Raw genomic sequence first — 19,184 nt, 5'->3', positions numbered from 1 at the left:
TGTATGTTCCAGCCGGGGAAGGGGATCCAGTGAAAGTCCTGCATATGGGAGGCCAGCTGGGACAAATGTTGAGCTAATGACTCTGCTGTGTGTACAATAAATACAAATGAACTCTGTCCAGTGAGGGGAGGCAACTCTTCCCCTCGTCCTCTCCTGGTCATATACACTGACATTGTACACTATACGCTCTGTTGGAGCTTGAATTTAGAATTGTTGGAGGCTGTGGGAGGACATTTTAAAGCTGGACAGTTGTTGATTTTGCTTACAAATCCATTGTCCTTTCAAATGTGACAGAGGCAAGGGCATTTGACTCAATAAACACTGTGGCTTTAGAGTATAAGATATAGAGTGAAGTTTGTCATTCATGAAGTTCAATTGGAGAATACTATTCAATATATATTTTTAAAAGCATACTGTTGATTATATTCTGATTGAAACGAGATGCTGCACCACCAGATACTGATAGTGAAAGGGAGTCAGCAAAATCAATGATTCATTTCCCCTCGTGGGATTAATACAGTTTATGTTCAAATCAGTTTTTTTAAATTTTAGTTTGTCTTCTAGAGGAATATCTCATTCTATCAAGTCATGGTTTTTGAATATTGTCATGATTCTCACGAATCTACTTGATTGACCATTTTCACCTCTGTAGCTTGTACATGTCTTAGATGCATCTAGTCTTAAAGGGAACCCAATTATTATTTGTTTCCATGGACACCAAGGAGGGATCAAAATCTGAGGCTCCATCTGTCAACAACAAATAATGCAACCTGTGGCTGAAATGAATCTACCGGTGGCTTTTCCTCAGTGTTTGAGTGAAATAATATTTGTATCATTATGATATATCTAAATGTTCCACTTCAAAAATTCACAGCACATTTTTAGCAGACAAATGAAGTAGGTCTGTGCTTTGTAGGTTCTTAACAAAATTATATGCAAATATTAACATGGTACATCAAAGACATGTGAAGTAGAGTATCTATGCAGAATTGTGGTTGTTTTGCCTGTATTATTGTAGATAGTGTGTTGGTTATGTTGCGTCTATTAATTTGTTGCTCTTACACCAATAACTAACCAAGTGAAAGTAGCTGTGGCATGAAGGATTCTTAAGGGACTCTTTCTCCTCTCTCTATCTCTACCCAGTTTATCGCTTTTAGAGGAGTTTGACTGCAGCTGTAATGAATTGGAGTCCCTGCCCCCAACCATTGGCTACCTGCATAACCTCCGCACGTTTTCTGCTGATGAGAACTTCCTTGTTGAACTACCCAGGGAGGTACGTCTGTCTGTCCCACACCAATAACCTCACACTGATCCTATACACACATACACATACAGTGGGGTTGGGAATGATTCAATCCCTTGATAAAGATGAGCAAAACAGGTCCGATGACATGAGCTCTTTTGCCAGACACACCAATGGTGGGTTTGGCCTTCGAAAGAACAATGCATATGCAGAACATACCTCATCCGTACTGTAAAATATGGTGGTGGATATTTGATGTTATGAGGCTATTTTGTTACCACTGGTCCTGGGGTCCTTGTTAAGGTCAATGGCATCATGAACTTTACCAAGAGCGATTGTATTAGTATAAAACAAATATAATTTTTTATATATTTTTTGAGCATACAATATATACTACATGACCAAAAGTATGTGGACACCTGCTCGTCGAACATCTCATTCCAAAATCATGGGCATTAATATGGAGTTGGTCCCCCCTTAGCTGCTATAACAGCCTTCACTCTTCTGGGAAGGATTTACACTAGATGTTGGAACATTACTGCGGGGACTTCCATTCAGCCACAAGAGCATTAGTGAGGTCGACCATTGATGTTGGGCGATTAGGTCTGGCTTGAAGTCGGGCTTTCCAATTCACCCCAAAGGTGTTCGATGGGTTTGAGGTCAGGGCTCTGTGCAGGCCAGTCAAGTTCTTCCACACCAACCTTGCTTTGTGCAGGGGGGCATTGTCATGCTGAAACAGGAAAGGGCCTTCCCCAAACTGTTGCCAAAAAGTTGGAAGCACAGAATTGTTTAGAATGTCAATGTATGCTGTAGCGTTAAGATTTCCCTTCATTGGAACTAAGGGGCCTAGCCCGAACCATGAAAAACAGCCCCAGACCATTATTCCTCCTCCACCAAACTTTACAGTTGGCACTCTGCATTGGGACAGGTAGTGTTCTCCTGTCATCCGCCTAACCCAGATTCGTCCAACGGACTGCCAGATGGTTAAGCGTTTCCACTGCTCCAAAGTCCGATGGCGGCGTACTCGATTTTATACACCTGTCAGCAACGGGTGTGGCTGAAATAGCCAAATCCACTAATTTGAAGGAGTGTCCACATACTTTTGTGTATATATATAGTGCATCTCATTATGTGTATTATTTATTTTACACGTTCTTTTTTGCTCATCTTTATCAGGGGAACCAATAATTCCAGACCCCACTGTACACTCACACAATGCATGTATTTCTGTAATTGATATGGTTTGGTGCATGGAAGATGGAAAGTGATCATTGAAATGTATGCTTGCCTCCCTTTTGTTGCAGATTGGGAACTGTAAGAATGTGACAGTCATGTCGTTGCGCTCCAATAAGCTGGAGTTTCTACCTGACGAGATTGGGCAGATGACCAAGCTACATGTTCTCAATTTAAGCGACAATAGGTTACTATTGGTTACCACACACACACACACACACACACACACACACACACACACACACACACACACACACACACACACACACACACACACACACACACACACACACACACAGTGAATCCATATGTTCCTCACACTCTCCTTGATAAGGAAACAGCTTAATACTGTAGGCTTGTGTGTCTATTTATTTACATAGCGCGTAGGTGGAATGGGACATTCTTCTGAAGAGTTTATATAAACTAGTGGTTATTATTTTGCTAATGGCCCATTAAGATAGCTGCACAACATTAGAAAGCACTTCCCCTGCCCCCGGGCTAATTAAGCTCTTTATGAGATGTTTAGTTGCTCTGCCAGTGATTTACTGGATCCAAGGTAATTAAACTATACTATCACTAAATACACGGCACCCATTAGGCAGACCTGCGTCCACACGCAGAGGAATAGTCACCACACACCACAGAGCTGAGCGTTCAACCACATAGGCTTCCTCAGAACGAGGATCCAGTCACTCCAACCCTGCTTCGTTCTACCTACGGTAGCCGTCAACAGTCTCCCACTGACAGATTTCTGTTGTCAAAGCGAAGTTCACTGAGCGTGTTGCCACGGTAACTTACTTTTCCCCCTTTGTGTGTTGGTTAACTTTCCTGTGTGGTGGGTGTCAGTCAGTCAGAGGCAGGCAGGCTGTGATTGTCTTTGGCAGAGGAATAGTCTTGGCTTTTCACATTGGACTATATGTCGATCTGCGTCCTTGAACACATCAGAACACAATGTGCCTCTCACACACTCTGTGGAGAATGATGTGAAGTTGAGCTCAAGCCACTTGTCTGAATTATTTCCACATAATCACTTCTCACTTTTAATCGCAAATGAAGTAACCTTTTGAAGTTTAATAAACAAAACATGTACTCAATTAGATGAAATGCCTTCTTACTCCCTATTTTGTCTTCTTCTCACTTACACAGATTAAAAAACCTTCCGTTCACTTTCACAAAACTAAAAGATCTAGCTGCTCTTTGGTTATCAGACAATCAGGTAAATATGATCTTATGTGTTGTTTTGTTGGGAAGAAATTACTTTACATTTACTGATAAATTCTAATGATGTAATACCTGTGTATCAGCGGTACTTGAAGAGTTAATGATGTGTGCTGTGTGCAGTCCAAGGCCCTGATCCCTCTCCAGACCGAGGCTCATCCAGAGACCAAGCAGAGGGTCCTCACCAACTACATGTTCCCTCAGCAACCACGACATGATGAGGGTAAGGTAGAAATGACATGTAACACATGCTGACATGAGGGGAAATCCTGACGGCCAACTATTCCCTCAAAGTGGATGTAGTACTACTATTAAATCAAATTTTATTAGTAACTTGCGCCGAATACAACAGGTATTTGTTCACCTTACAGTGAAATGCTTACTTAGGAGCCCCTAACCAACAGTGCAGTTTCAAAAAAATATGGATAAGAACAAGAGATAAAAGTAACAAGTAATTAAAGACCAAGTAAGAAATAACATAATATCCAGGGGGGTGCCGGTACAGAGTCAATGTGCGGTGGCACCGGTTAGTTGAGGTAGTAGGTACATGTAGGTAGAGTTATTAAAGTGACTATATGCATAGATGACAACAGAGAGTGGCGTGGCGTGGGGGGGGCAATGCATATAGTCTGGGTAGCCATTTGACCAGATGTTCAGGAGTCTTTTGGCTTGGGGGTAGAAGCTGTTTAGAAGCCTCTTGGACCTAGACATGGCGCTCCGGTACCACTTGCCATGCGGTAGCAGAGAGAACAGTCTATGACTAGGGTGGCTGGAGTCTTTGACAATTTTTAGGGCCTTCCTCTGACACCGCCTGGTATAGAGGTCCTGGATGGCAGGAAGCTTGGCCCCAGTGATGTACTGGGCCGTTTGCACTACCCTCTGTAGTGCCTTGCGGTCGGAGGCTGAGCAGTTGCCGTACCAGGCAGTGATGCAACCAGTCAGGATGCTCTCGATGGTGCAGCTGTAGAACCTTTTGAGGATTTGAGGACCCATGCCAAATCTTTTGTCTCCTGAGGGGGAATAGGTTTTGTCGTGCCCGCTTCACGACTGTCTTGGTGTGCTTGCACCATTTTAGTTTGTTGGTGATGTGGACACCAAGGAACTTGAAGCTCTCAACCTGCTCCACTGCAGTCCCATTGATGAGAATTGGGGCGTGCTCGGTCCTTTTTTTCCTGTAGTCCACAATCATCTCCTTTGTCTTGATCACAATGAGGGAGAGGTTGTTGTCCTGGCACCACACAGCCAGGTATCTGACCTCCTCCCTATAGGCTGTCTCGTTGTTGTCGGTGATCAGGCCTACCACTGTTGTGTCATCTGCAAATTTAATGATGGTGTTGGAGTCATGCCTGGCTGTGCAGTCATGAGGGAACATGGAGTACAGGAGGGGGCTGAGCACGCACCCCTGAGGGGCCCCTGTGTTGAGGATCAGCGTGGCGTGTGTGATTTAGTGATAACTAAGGTGTCATGGATATGTATTTACAATTAATGGTGTTTGATATACCCTGTTATCCATTCTAGTAATGTATAGTAGTACGTGTGCAGAGCACATGTCACTGAACTACCCTTTGAGGTAGAGGTCTTCACGGGTCCAAAAAGTTGTGGATGAATGGACCTGAGGAAAGTCAGACCAGTTCCGAAAGAGCCCGTGGAAAAACAGACCCAAACAGACCCGTGCTGGTTCAGATCCGAGAGACTCGTTCAGATCCGAAGAGAAAGATGTATAGAAACCTCTAACAAATGACAAAACTGTTTGATGTGTAGCATATTCAAAACTTTATAGCCATCTTTTTATTGGTTTTTACTTTCTTAAAACAATAATTGTCCACTTTACGGTTCAGCTGTTAGAGATTTATGTGCTAAATGCATCAGGGCATTGCATGCATTTAGGCCAATAGGTCTAGGCTTCCACTCTATGATATTCATATATTTTTTTAATAATATAAAGGAGAAGAAGCTTAGGCCTAGCCCTAGAGAGACCGAGAGAAAGATAGAGATATGCCGGAGCCATGTTTCCGACACCGACCTGCATTTCTTTATACTTGTCTGCTCAGATATAGGCGTACAGAAGGGGGCTAATTCGTTAATTTTCAATCAGAATATTTTGTATAAAGATAAGCATTATACTGTTAGATTAAACGAGTAACTCTGGTAGGCCTAAAACCTCCTCACCTCAAGTTCAATTGTGCACTACCTTCATAGGCCTGCAGTAGCTAAGCCTAATAATAGCCATACCACACTAAAGTGTCTTAACTTTATTTGGGTAATATCCAAAGTAAGTCAAGTCATTGTTTATAGGGAAAATCCGAACAGGTTGTTATATTGCGACATTAAATTAAGTTTGCATCTTTCCCTCTTTGGTTTTTGCTTTTCATGCTTTAAGTGCGAGTAACCCCAGGCTTAGCGGTAATTCTATTATATTGTGGCAAATACAACATTACAGTTGGAACTTAATTTGACCAAAGAAAATGTCTCAACAATATGAAACAAACAGATTCTTAAATAGGCCTCCAATAATAACAAGTATATACAATAATAATAGTAAATAAATAAAAGTTTGAAAATTCCATCAAACCTGAATAGCACACAGTCCATGTGGCCGTGCCAACTGTGGTGGATATTATAAAATAAGGATTTGCTGGAGACCAAGTCAAACTAAGGTTCTTTATTTCTGAGCTCAGAGGGAACAACAGAGTTACACTGCACAGTGTAGACAGTCTGAATTCTGAAGCATTGGGTGATAAGCAAATATGTTTATAGTTTCCTGTTCTTGGGCGGGACTGTCAGTTCTCCTTTTATACAAGGACACATGAGCAAGCTGGTTTGCAACACAGGATGATTCTCCCGAGAACACGAGATTATAATAGGATAGTTTCACAGTTTCACAAGGTTAGTCACATACTCAGTTATGTGGACACATACAGTTAAAATTTCCAGTTACACAACGTTCTTATCATCTTTGTCCACTACAATATTGAAACTTGTCCCCAAGGACATTGCCTTGTCGGCTTCTTTTCACTATACTCTTTCTCTTCTAACTTTAGTTTTACTTAAATGAAAAATATCTTCACAATCAACAGTAGCCTAGGCCAAGACTCCTTTCACTCTCTCTCTTTCTCTCTCTCTCTCTCTTTCTCTCTCTCCTCAACAGCAGGCACACGTGAGGTGAGCAGCCGGAAGCAGGTTCAGCTGTACATAAGCTTATACGCTTTATTGAGTTGCAATTGGCTGACACAGATTACAAGCTTGTGCAGTTATCATCACCTCACACATTAAATTAACAGAGGACGGGTCAAATCGGGTCCGGTCGGTAAATCCATTTGAATTGCACATACCTGAGACCCGTGGCAATTATTTCAGACCCGACCCAGATCCGAACAGAAGTCAGCGTTTATGAGCCTTAGACGCTTGTGTCCGCTCGGATCTCGGAATTTCAGGTCTGTTGGACCCGTGAAGACCTCTACTTTGAGGGAGTTGACAGGTGGTTAGGTTATGTGCCAGTGCACTGTATGCTGGTGGTGAAGTGAGCATGTCAGAATCGCATCAGTGTGAGACCAGTGCACAATAAGTCAGTGACACCTCCCTGTCTCTCTGCTCATCCTCCGTAGACTACCAGTCAGACAGTGACAGTTTCAACCCCACCTTATGGGAGGAGCAGCGTCAGCAGAGGATGACTGTGGCCTTTGAGTTCGAGGAGAAGAAGGAGGAAGAGGACAACTCTGGAAAAGTCAAGGTTTCATAGGACTTTTTTTGAGCGTTTCTCACTGTTTTTATTTTGTTATTCCCGCTTATTTCTGCCCGTCCTCTCTGTCCAGGTTGAGATCAATCTGAAGCGCTACCCTACACCGTACCCAGAGGATCTGAAGAACATGGTGAAGTCAGTGCAGAACATGGTGGGCAAGAACCAGCATCCCCTCAGCACTAACTGCTCTGGTACCAATATGGAGTCACGAAAACAAGAACAGTATGAGCCCCCCTGGCCCATGCCCCCCAAAGAGGTAACAGGCCAGGTCACATCACACACCCAGAGACCCACACATACCATCTCGCTCTCGCTCTCGCTCTCGCTCATTCATATATATATATATATATACAGTGGGGAGAAGAAGTATTTGATACACTGCCGATTTTGCAGGTTTTCCTACTTACAAAGCATGTAGAGGTCTGTAATTTTTATCATAGGTACACTTCAACTGTGAGAGACGGAATCTAAAAAAATCCTGAAAATCACATTGTATGATTTTTAAGTAATTCATTTGCATTTTATTGCATGACATAAGTATTTGATCACCTACCAACCAGTAAGAATTCCAGCTCTCACAGACCTTTTTCTTTAAGAAGCCCTCCTGTTCTCCACTCATTACCTGTATTAACTGCACCTGTTTGAACTCGTTACCTGTATTGAAGTGAAGTGAAGTGAAGTGTTGAAGTGTACCTATGATAAAAAATTACAGACCTCTACATGCTTTGTAAGTAGGAAAACCTGCAAAATCGGCAGTGTATAAAATACTTGTTCTCCCCACTGTATGTATATATGTGTACAAAAACAAATGCATAGATTATACATTTTTGGATGAATGGGATAAATATGTTTCATTCAGAGTGTCCTGTTCCAGGTGATGGAGAGAGAGATGAAAGAGAGAGAAAGAGAGTTCAACAAGACTCAGATGACAGAGCAGGGCGTAATCCACAACTCTGCCATCGACATCCCAAAGCGCAAGGACAAGGAGGATCTGACTGAGAGCTCAGAGGTACAGGAACAATCTCTTTGTGGACATGTTATTAAGAAGGTTGTACTTATTACGCTCTTGTAACACCAGGAAAACTAAACTAAACAACAGCTTGTATTGGGCACGATGCGGGAGGGAGTAATGACATAAATGTTTATACTGCAGCCTCAAGGTCCTTTCAGGCGATTATGTCAGATTTAGTTGTCCTCAGTTGCCTCTAATGTTTCAACGTGAGAGTTCCGGTAGAGGTGAGACCAGTTGTATTGAACGTGTGGGAACTTAATTTCACTGACAGAACTGAGATCATTTCGAAAGATATAGATTAATGTAGGTTCAGCCCACTGGGCGCAGACGTCAGTTGTCAACTGATGTGAAATCAACCAAAAATGTGAACGACTGGCTCGATTCGGTCTTGTGTAGCAAAATTTGAAATTGTGTTTTTTAGATTGGATAAAAGTAGAGACTCGGAGGTTGAAAATGGTATATCATACACTACAGTTGAGGAACAATGGAAAAGTAATTCTGCTTTGAAAGTTGATAAACTTGTAACCCCACTTTTGAGAAAATGGCCCTTCAATGTTTAGGTAGACCTACTGGACAACTCTTCTTTGTCTACACCCATTCAGCATCGTTCACACCCTATTAAGCCTTAGGCCCACCCATCTCTTTAAGGATTTCACATGTGAGGCCATGTTCTGAACAGTGGGTATGACTAAAGGCTGGTTTATACTAGACATGTCTACAGTTGTTGTAGTGACATCATGAACATTCTATTGTCGTCTGACATCAAACTTGTCATTGTCGTTATGTAAAGGTATAAACACAAAAACAACAGGCTGCATGATGGTCCAAAATAGCATAACTGGTGTATTTTAACACCAATAAACCCATCCGTTTAAAAATGAATTTAGTGTATGTCAATCTAGCAAACAAGGTAACTAAAAGCAACTTTCTTAACAATGTTTTGGTTTGTTTCTAGCTTGTTAATAAAAGCAGGGCATTCTACCAGAGATTTTTAGAACTTGGACACTGTCTCGTTGGCCTAACGTTAAATCCTAATTTGACTTTAGTGCAGGTCATGTTGTTCTTCACATTAACATCCCTGCTAAACGCACACTATATCAAGTAAAATCTAAGTTTATTTGTCACATTCACAGAATACAGAAGGTGTAAACGGTACAGGGAAATGGTTACTAGTGGAGTATTTTGTTTAGACATGTAGCTAGCTTGCTAAACAATGAATCATAATACAAAATCATAATGTTACTACCATGCATGAATCTAGAGGTAGCCAAAGCTAACCAACTAGCTAGGTTCAATGTTAGCTAGCTAGCTAACATTAGGCTATAACTAGCAATGCAAATGGCTCTGAGATATGAGTAATGTTACTACACAGATCATACACGGAACTTTAGCTAGCCAGCTAGCTTGCTAACAGTACGCTTTAACTTGCAATGAAAACGACTTTCTGACAAAATTTGAAACGTACAATGTCTGAAAATGTAGCTATATTGAATATCTTACCCGTATACATGGATGAACGCTTCTCCCTCTCTGTCACAGATGCCATGGTTGCCCACGACAGCTTTCTGTGTTCTCTTTTCGACTCCCTCCGTATTTGCAATCAAACTCCTGAATTTTCTCCATCTCCTTAGCTATCATACTCTGCTTTCACCGGGCATTCCACTGATTTCAAAACTCGGGCCTCCAGAAAGTGGAGAGCCTTATCAACACTTTTGCAGTTCTTCTTGATGTCTTTCAAAAAAGCCACTTTAGAAAAATGACACATTTACACATACTAAGCAGCTCATGTTATAGACAGAAGCGCACTACATGGCAGACTAATCCGAACTCATCTCCTGGCATGTCCAGCCTATCCATTATCTCAACCAATCATGGCTAGCTGGAAGATTCCTGTCTTTTTCCATGGCTAAACCAACTAGGCTCGTAATTTAACAATTGTATTCGTATTCACAGGCAAACACATTTGTTATTAAGGCACATGAAAGTTCACGTGTTCCAGAAGGCATTTCTGTCCAAAAACGCATTTTGATTCAAATAAATAAATAAATATTACGTTCATTGCCTCTCCTGTGAAGGCGTATTTTCCCGAAACGAGTCACAAATGTCACCCTGTCATTGGCTTTAGGTACAAATGTCGGTGAAAAAAAGACTAAATTCCCTTACGTTGATAACTTTTTGCAAATCCAATCAGTTTTCCACATTGGTTCTACGTCATCACATTTCATTTTTGGGTTGAAATGACATGGAAACAACATTGATTCAACAAATTTTTGTCCAGTGGGAGGTTTCAGTGTTTTTGACATACTGCCAGGCATGACAGAGCTTGAGAGGATGATGTATTAAATCCAGGGCCATGGAATTGTGGCTCAGCAGCTTTTTAGAGGTGATGTGAATAAAACCTGCAGAGATCATAGGATCCTTTCATCTGGAAGCCTCAAAGCCCCCATGATGGCCTCAACTGGGTCTTTGTTAAATTGTTAGCTCTCTTTCTCTGAATACGCAGAGGAGTTAGTGTCTGCTGAGGTGCTGTTTTCATTGTTTTTTTTAATGCAGTGTGCAAAAAGGTGCATTTTTTTTGGCAAGCATAATATCATATTGTGGCTAAAATGGAAGTTATCTCGGCCATAACTCAAATGTTAAGTATTAGTGCATTTACAAGTCCCCAAGGGGTAACCTGGCGCTGAAGTTTTGGCTGTGATAAGGCTAGAACAATACTGTACAACGAACAGCAGAGGCTGTTGAACAAACAGAGCAAAGGTCAGTGTTAAATGTCAATGGTATTCAGAGGCTAGATCTGAATAGGTCATCTCTAAACGCCTGTTCCCAGAGTCAAGTGGCCAGCATCTGGAGATGAATAAAGCAGGACATACAATATCTACTGTCTCTTGTATCTTCTTACTGTCATTTCTTTGTAAGCTCAGGCCATCTTGATTGATGGGATTAAGTCTTGAATTACATAAATGTGTTCCGCAGGGGTTGATACTAGGACCTGTTATTTTCACTATTTATATAAATGCTATTGGTCAATCAGTAAAAAAATGTTTTCCAATATATATGCGGATGTTACTATTATGTACGCAATTGCCCGACTGCTGATCTGGCTGTGATAAGGCTACAGTCTGATTTTGCACTTGTGCAGGATCCTTTACTGATTTTATAACTCGTACAGGCAAAACAGGCAAAACTAAATACATGTTGTTTTCAAGTTTTCGCAAGATTGTCTCAGATGGATTACAACTTTACTCATCGAATGGTTCTATAATCGAACGAGTCCCTGCATACAAATACTTTGGTATTTGGATTGACAATGATTGATTGTTTTAAAAACATACGACTGAGCTCGTTAAGAAACTAAGATTTAAAGTTAGCTTTTTTTACAGAGACAGATCTTGTCTCTTTCTAGTCAGCAGGAAGCAGATTGTGCTGTCAACCTTTCTACCTGTTCTTGATTATGGTGATACTATTTATCAAAGTGCAGCTGCCTCTAGCTGCCCTTGGATTCCGTTTTTCATAGCGCCCTTCGTTTTATTACTCTTCACTGTATTCTTTAATAGAAGGTTGATTGGACCTCTTTGAAGTCACGTAGATCACATCCTTACGCTCTTGTTGTTTACAAAGCCCTGCTCCACAAACTTTCGACTTAATGTATCTATTAAGATTTAAAATGACAAGTTATCAAACCTGTTCACAGGGTTGGTTAACTCTGGAGACTCCTTTGGTGTCTAGAGAGTTAGGTGAATCAGCCTATAATTTCCTTACACCTTATGTGTGGAATGATCTACATTACACAATTGGCGCCTTTACTGCATTTCAGACTGTTGTTAGAGGACCTTTTTACTGAAGAATGTGTGTTTTTTATGATTGTGTTTTTCTTTTCTCGTATTGTGTATAATAATGTGTGTAACGGTCATTCTCCTCCTCTTCGTCTGAAGAGGAGGAGTAGGGATTGGACCAAAGCGCAGCGTGGAATGTGGACATAATGATATTTATTAAAGTAAAGACGAAACACGATAAACACTTGAAACAAACTACAAAACAAATAAACGATGTAGACAGACCTGGACTTGAGAACTTACAAAATACGAAGAACGCACGAACAGGAACAGACTACATACACGAACGACAACGAAACAGTCCCGTGTGGTGCGACATACACAGACACGGAAGACAACCACCCACAACAAACAATGTGAAACAACCTACCTATATATGGTTCTCAATCAGAGGAAAACGACAACCACCTGCCTCTGATTGAGAGCCATACAAGGTCAATTAACACTGACACTTAACATAGAACAAACAACACAGACTGCCCACCCAGCTCACGTCCTGACCCACTAAACACAACTATACAAAAGGAAAACAAGGTCAGGAACGTGACAATGTGTATTTTGTTGTGCATATGAATGTGTAGTTTAATGTGTTTATTGTATTTTGATGTGTATTGTGGTGCTTGAAAAGAGACCTTGGTTGCAGCATTGACTCCATGTCAAAATAAAGGTTAAATCAATTTTTAAATATATATATGAGCCCAGGGTTTGGGCCATTTACATCAGGGGTGTAAATGCACTTATGCTGGTTGTTAGTCCTTTTAACATAGCATAGATTTAAGTTAAGATGATATGGGGATTTTTTTAAATGTATTTTTTACCTGTAAAATGAAAATACATATAGAATCCCTTTTCCAGTGGAAATAGGTTCCAAGGTGTCAGCTAGAAACGGCATATTTTCATTAAAGCTGGAAGGTCCTCCTATGCTTGGCAAACTCTGCTATATCTTTACCTCTCTTTGACAGAGTTGCAATGTCCTGTGTACTTTGTGTCCATTACTGCTTTGGATTGCCTCATGCTGTCTCCCCCCGCAAAGCTCCAGGAAAAGAGACAGTTGGGTGCCGCAGTGACGCAATGAGAACTGGGGCACTGGGTGGGGGTGCTGATGCCATAACCCATGCTTCTTTACCTCACACATACTTTTTTTTGTAGAACCATGAACACTTCCTCTACATTTTTTATTTGTTTGTATGTGTGTTTGTTTGTTTGCTTAGATTTCTTTACATCGCATGGTTCCCAAGCTGCCACAGCCAGAGAATACATCATCGGCCGTTACAGCTTCTTCCTGTTTCTGCCTCATAGTAAGTGGCTGTGAGATCAGACATTAGACAGTCTGCTCAACCATGGCTCGGCTGGTGTGACTTAACACTGCCTCTGTGCACCCTGACAAAGGCTATGAAACATCTGGAGAAACGAAGTCTGACTAGCATGGACCATGAGGATGAAAGAAAGCTAACAGCCACACTATCTATTGCAAAGATATGTTGATCTGTAACGTATATAATGTACAGTACTACAGCTGGACTTGAATTGTTTCATGCAAAGTCTGTGGATCATGACTGGTAAAACTCAGCGTATACAGTATACTGTAGTGTAGCTTATATAGCTGTTAGTTTTGTGTGCAAATGGGCAGTAGATTGGCAGTGCCAAGGCTAACTCTGGCATCACACACTACAGTTTCTACACAGCTGTTTGTTTTGAGTTAATCAAGCATTCATTTGAGATGTGGTCAAAGCATCAAGCCTGCCTTGTCAATTACTCCCAGGCACAGAGTTAATTGTAAAAATGGAAATTGTCTAGGAAAACAGGAGGGAGGACAGAGACAGGAAATGGAGTGAGATTCAGATATGTCAGTAAGATGCTGCTGTGTAGGGGGTGTTCTTGGGATGTGGTTCCTGGGGATCGCCAGGCAACCTGGGCTGGTGGTGTCTCCTCGCTCAGCAACCTCAGCCTGCCCTGTGGGGGAACAGTGAGCAGAGCAGGGCTGCAGATGTGGGACATCAGGTGTGGGAAGCAGGCTCTCCTGTAGCAAACAGCTGACCCTCTGGGCCCTAAGATAGCAGGAAGTCACAGATAGGACATGCTCCAGTGGACCCCACTGAGAAATAGAGAAAATATATCAGTTCCTGTAGACACTATGAGTGCAATATATACAAGCATTACAATAATGAACAGTTATGTACTATATTTGTGTCCTTTAGTTAGTTCCTGACTCAGGAACCTCACCAAGATTGTCGAGTTAAGTCGGTGAAGGTGTTAAAGAAGCGGTGTGTGTGTGTTTTTATGTTTCTGTCTTTTGTTCAGAAATAACGATGGTGTAATAACACTTTTTTTTTTCTCAGGATTCTATGGGCGGCTCTCCGAATGACATCCGTATCTCTGATATGAGGCCCACCCTGGTGGAACCGCCCATGTACAAACCAAAAGTTGTATTACTGGGGAAAGACAAGAAAGGTAGGCCGCAAACTTTTGTCGCTGGTATTCTAATTCAGTACAAACACAACCAATATAATTTAAGGATATGCAATCACTGTCCTCTGTTCCCCTATCAGAATGCTGTTAATTAGCCTATCAGTGATGTTAGAGCATTTACAGTCAACTTTGACAGTTGAAGAAGAGCTGTTACAGTATGCTCCAATTATAGGAACTACACTATACAGTATATATGTCTTAAAGCCAGTATCTATATTCTGAGGCTATACTTTCAAACTGTATTTTTTTTTATCTCACACTGATAAACCAGAGTGTGCTGATTGACTAGTTGCTACAGGCCATTTGGGCTGATATCTCGATCGGTGGGAGGCTGGCCGTCTATCAGTAAAAACGCTCACCCTCCGCTCTAATCCTGTTCTGACATGAAAAATCCTCAAGCATTCTAAGCTCTCCAGTGAAAATCCCTGTGTTTGCTATTGTTCTTTCTAATTGTGTGTTTCCTCCTGTGAGATTACAAAACATAGTCCTGAAATGCACAATTATTATAGAATGTCCTTGGGGATTGTTGTATTCTAATGAGGTACGGTATGAAGCATATTAATTGCAATCCATTACATAATGGCTCGCTGTTGGATTTGAGGAGAAAAGGCATCCAATTCTCTCCAGTATCTTTTGCCCCCCAGCTTTAACCCACATTTTAAGTGGAAACATGAGCAGTGACCTTTTGAAAATGAGATGTCCCCTTAAGCCCCTATTCAGATTCATTTCACAGGTAGCTATTGTCAGAGACATATCAATGCTTTTCTCTCCCACTCCCGTCAGAATCTATAGATGAGTCAGACCCAGACAAGATGCATTGCCTGAACAACAGTGGCTCGTCGGCCACCTACTCAGACTACTCTCCGTCCCAGGGTTCTTCTGGCTCCTCCAACCCCCCGGGGAACGGGGCCACCCTGCAGGCTGCTGGGAAGGATGGAGGAGTGCCTCAACAACACTGGACCAACAGGTGGGTAGTGGCTCACTGACTCTCAACATACAGTCCTCACACTGAACCAGAGACACAGACACTCGCCTGATAACAAACTTACGGTGACCTAGGATCGGCACCGGTCCGCCCTTAGTAAAATCCGAGGCTCAGTGGCCTCACAGCTACCTGTGGTCTGATAAGTGCTTGCTAGCTGGGTCACTTCCAGTACTGTTCTGTACTGTGTCAATATGTCGTCCAGCAGGCATCGATTCCACCTGTTGGTTTCCTGAGACAGAGGGGTGTTGTGTAGGGCACCTGGGTGAACAGGAGGTGAAACTCCAGTTGTCAAGCGTGGTGCACATCTCTCATTAACAGACATCTCTCTCGCTGTCTCTTTCCTCTTTCACTTTCTCTCTCTTTCGCTTTCTCTCTCTTTCGCTTTCTCTCTCTTTCGCTTTCTCTCTCTCTCTGTCTATCTGTCTGTCTGGCTGGCTGGCTGGCTCGCTCTCTCGCTCTTTGTGTGTCTGCTTGTCAGCCCAGCCAAGGTCACAGGGACAGTTCCTCTCCACTCTCTTCTTCATTGAAATGCAGCTGAAACACTACTCTACCATTGGGGCTCTTGAAACTGTTTTAGTCCGTTCGTGCCAGAACTTCCAAGAACATTGTTCTTTTTCCAACTGAATCCTGGCTGAAATTATACAGATTGAGCTCTCACTGAAAAATACTTTTTTCATCTGTGGATACAATTATAGTTGACTTGTTTGATATTCCTACTGATACTTTCAGACCTCTTTGGAAAACAGTCCAGGTCAAATTTTCCTTTTATGATATATTGGTAAAAAAGCAATTGGATTCCCTTTGAAATGCCAGCAGTATAGCTTCAGGCAAACATTACTTTAAAATACACAGTACCTTTCTATTTTAATGCAGCCTTTGATTTGACCTATCAAAACTCCAAGTTGGAAATAAATGTAAACCTGTATTTCAAAGCATATTTCCAGGTCCATTATGAATGTTACCCTCTATTCTATATTGTAAATAAAACCTTGATGAAATGATATGCTATGATACCTGTGCCCACTCTCTTTCTGCAGGCTGGCCCAGCAGTTCCCCAAGCCGATCGAGACCAAGCCTCTACTGAGTCAGAGAGACCCCAGAGAGACCCCTCCCTCCAGCACACTGCAGCAGCGCAGCGAGCGGCGCCCCCTCAGCGACACCTTTGACCAGTGGAACGACTCCTCCCACTATGACAACACAGGCTTCGTGTCTGAAGAGGCTCCTCTGGAGACTCCCAGTGGTAGCAGCAGTGGTAACCCCATGCTGGGCTCCAAGTCCTGCAGCGCCTCCACCTCCCATGGGGGCCGCCGGCCCCTCATGAGGCAGGAGCGCATCGTGGGCATCCCCCTGGAGCTGCAGGATGCCCCTCACCAACACCCCTCCCACCAATTCCATAATGTCCGCAACACGCCCGAAACTGAAGTATCTCAGCCTGCCCCTCCCAACCCGTGGCAGAACTGGACAAGGACGCCCAGTCCCTTCGAGGACCGCACGGCTTTCCCCTCCAAACTGAGCTCCCCAGGCAACAGCCCCAATCCTGACCGCAACGACTTTGAGCAGGAAATGCATCATGGAGAGCTGCCGGGCACGTTCCCCTCCACAGGAACGTGGGGTTACCTAGACTCCAGGAACTCTGGGCAGGGGCGCAGCAGCCAGCAGGCCAACATGTACCAACATGTCCAATCGAAGCCCACTAGACCAAGCTCTGGGGCCATGGTGATGAGCAAGAGCTCTGAGCGCCTCTCTCCCATGATGAAGGAGGTGAAGGCTAAGTTCAAGAAGTCCCAGAGCATCGATGAGATAGACATGGGCTCCTACAATGTGTACAGTATTCCCGTGGACACCTACAGCTCCAGCATAGAGAATCAGGGGAGTGTTGACCGTCCAGACATGCCAGGCCCCATGGAGCAGAGCATGTCCCGGAGCCAGTCTGCCCCCATGCTGGACGATGACGATGCCTACGGAACTAATAGCCAGCAGCAGAAGCCTTCCATCCCCAAGAAGGTCTACCACTTCGACCAGAGCTTCAACCCTCAGGGGGCTATGGATATGAGGAATCAGCAGCAGGAGAGGAGGGCCCCTCCACCCTTCCCCAACACCCCTGAGTACATCAACCATCCGGGGAAGACCCTGCCCAAGGAGCTGGTGAGCCCCAGGGGCTACCGGGGTTACCCTCCCATGGACCAGATGTTCTCCTACTCTCAGCCCTCAGTCAACGAGGAGAACCAGCCGTCCCAGCAGCAGCAACCCTTCCCCATCCCCAGTCAGCGCTCCCGGCCTGGGTTCCTGAGGCGGGCCGACTCCCTGGTCAGCTCCACAGAGCTGGCCCTGTTCCGCAGGGTTCAGGAGGCCCAGGAGATGCAGCAGAAGTCGGACCACTATGGCCGGCAGCACTTCAAAGGCATGCTGGAGCACCAGAACAGTCTGGCCAGCATGGCCCAGCAGGACCAACAGTACAACAAGAGGAATGGCAGGTACGAGGAAGACTACTCCTCCTACCAGGAGCCTAAGAAGCCCATCATGGGCTACCCCACTAAGAGCCTGACACAGCGGCGGCCTCTGTCGGCCAGGAGTTACAGCACGGAGACGTTCGGGGCGTCCCAGGCCAGGCCTGTGTCTGCCAGACCCACCATGGCTGCCTTGTTGGAGAAGATGCCCCCAGATTATAATCTGAGCACGTGCACTGAGAATATAAAGAGCCCTGATGAGATGAAAATGCGCACCATGCAGCTGCAGCATAAGCCTGATGATATGTCCTCTAAGATGCCAGTAGACTGGAGGCAACAGCTGCTTAGACATATAGAGGCCAAACGATTAGACCGGGTAAGTCTGACAACTTCTTTTTCACCTTGGGAATATACCGTTGCCTCCAGTTTATTACACGATTGCACACCATCTACATGTGGCCTTCTGTTGTCTTGACACACACGCCACCTGACTGCATGACCGTCAGTATTGACATGTGTTCAGTCCACTGCTTAGTTATGTTCTCCAGTTGTGGCACCAGTCTCATTTTGTGTTTCACTATATGTATAAATTACACAAACATTTGTTCTCCTTTCTCTTAACTTTTATTTTCTTTATTTTCTTTACTGTTCGTATGAAATCATACTTTAACAAGACAAGTATATCTGTCTGTACTACTACTATTTGGGTCGGTTTTCCTCAAGCAGGGTCCCCCAACTGGTGGCCCGCGGGGGATTTTATTTTCCCCAATAAGTTTTCTGAGCATCAAACAAAAACAAACTTTTTTTCTAGTGTTTTATTGTTGGACATGAAAGACTGTAAAAACACCAGCAAATCAGCTCCAAGTGATTTTAATGTTGGATATCTGTTCCAAAGTATTCCCACGCATAATAGAGAGATATACCCTGAGTACACCAAACATTAGGAACACCTTCCTTATATTGAGTTGCAACGCCCAGCAGCGTTGCAGTTCTTGACATAAACTG

General features: G+C 43.3%; 1 protein-coding gene across 1 annotated transcript in view; it reads left to right on the top strand.

Moving 5' to 3' along the window:
* The window catches only part of LOC120051828 (leucine-rich repeat-containing protein 7-like), a 60,104-nt gene that overhangs the window by 23,621 nt on the left and 17,299 nt on the right, over positions 1 to 19,184 (top strand). The window contains exons 10-19 of the mRNA XM_038998711.1: positions 1,144 to 1,273; positions 2,548 to 2,663; positions 3,623 to 3,692; positions 3,818 to 3,917; positions 7,300 to 7,424; positions 7,507 to 7,701; positions 8,308 to 8,442; positions 14,618 to 14,729; positions 15,531 to 15,714; positions 16,770 to 18,555. Of these exons, the coding sequence (XP_038854639.1) occupies positions 1,144 to 1,273; positions 2,548 to 2,663; positions 3,623 to 3,692; positions 3,818 to 3,917; positions 7,300 to 7,424; positions 7,507 to 7,701; positions 8,308 to 8,442; positions 14,618 to 14,729; positions 15,531 to 15,714; positions 16,770 to 18,555 (2,953 nt within the window). The remainder of the gene's footprint in view (positions 1 to 1,143; positions 1,274 to 2,547; positions 2,664 to 3,622; positions 3,693 to 3,817; positions 3,918 to 7,299; positions 7,425 to 7,506; positions 7,702 to 8,307; positions 8,443 to 14,617; positions 14,730 to 15,530; positions 15,715 to 16,769; positions 18,556 to 19,184) is intronic.

The sequence above is a fragment of the Salvelinus namaycush genome, chromosome 8 (assembly GCF_016432855.1).
Source record: "Salvelinus namaycush isolate Seneca chromosome 8, SaNama_1.0, whole genome shotgun sequence".
In the NCBI taxonomy this organism is placed as follows: Eukaryota; Metazoa; Chordata; class Actinopteri; order Salmoniformes; family Salmonidae; genus Salvelinus; species Salvelinus namaycush.
Note: the sequence above shows the minus strand (reverse complement) of the source record. Positions and strands in the feature narration are given on the sequence as shown.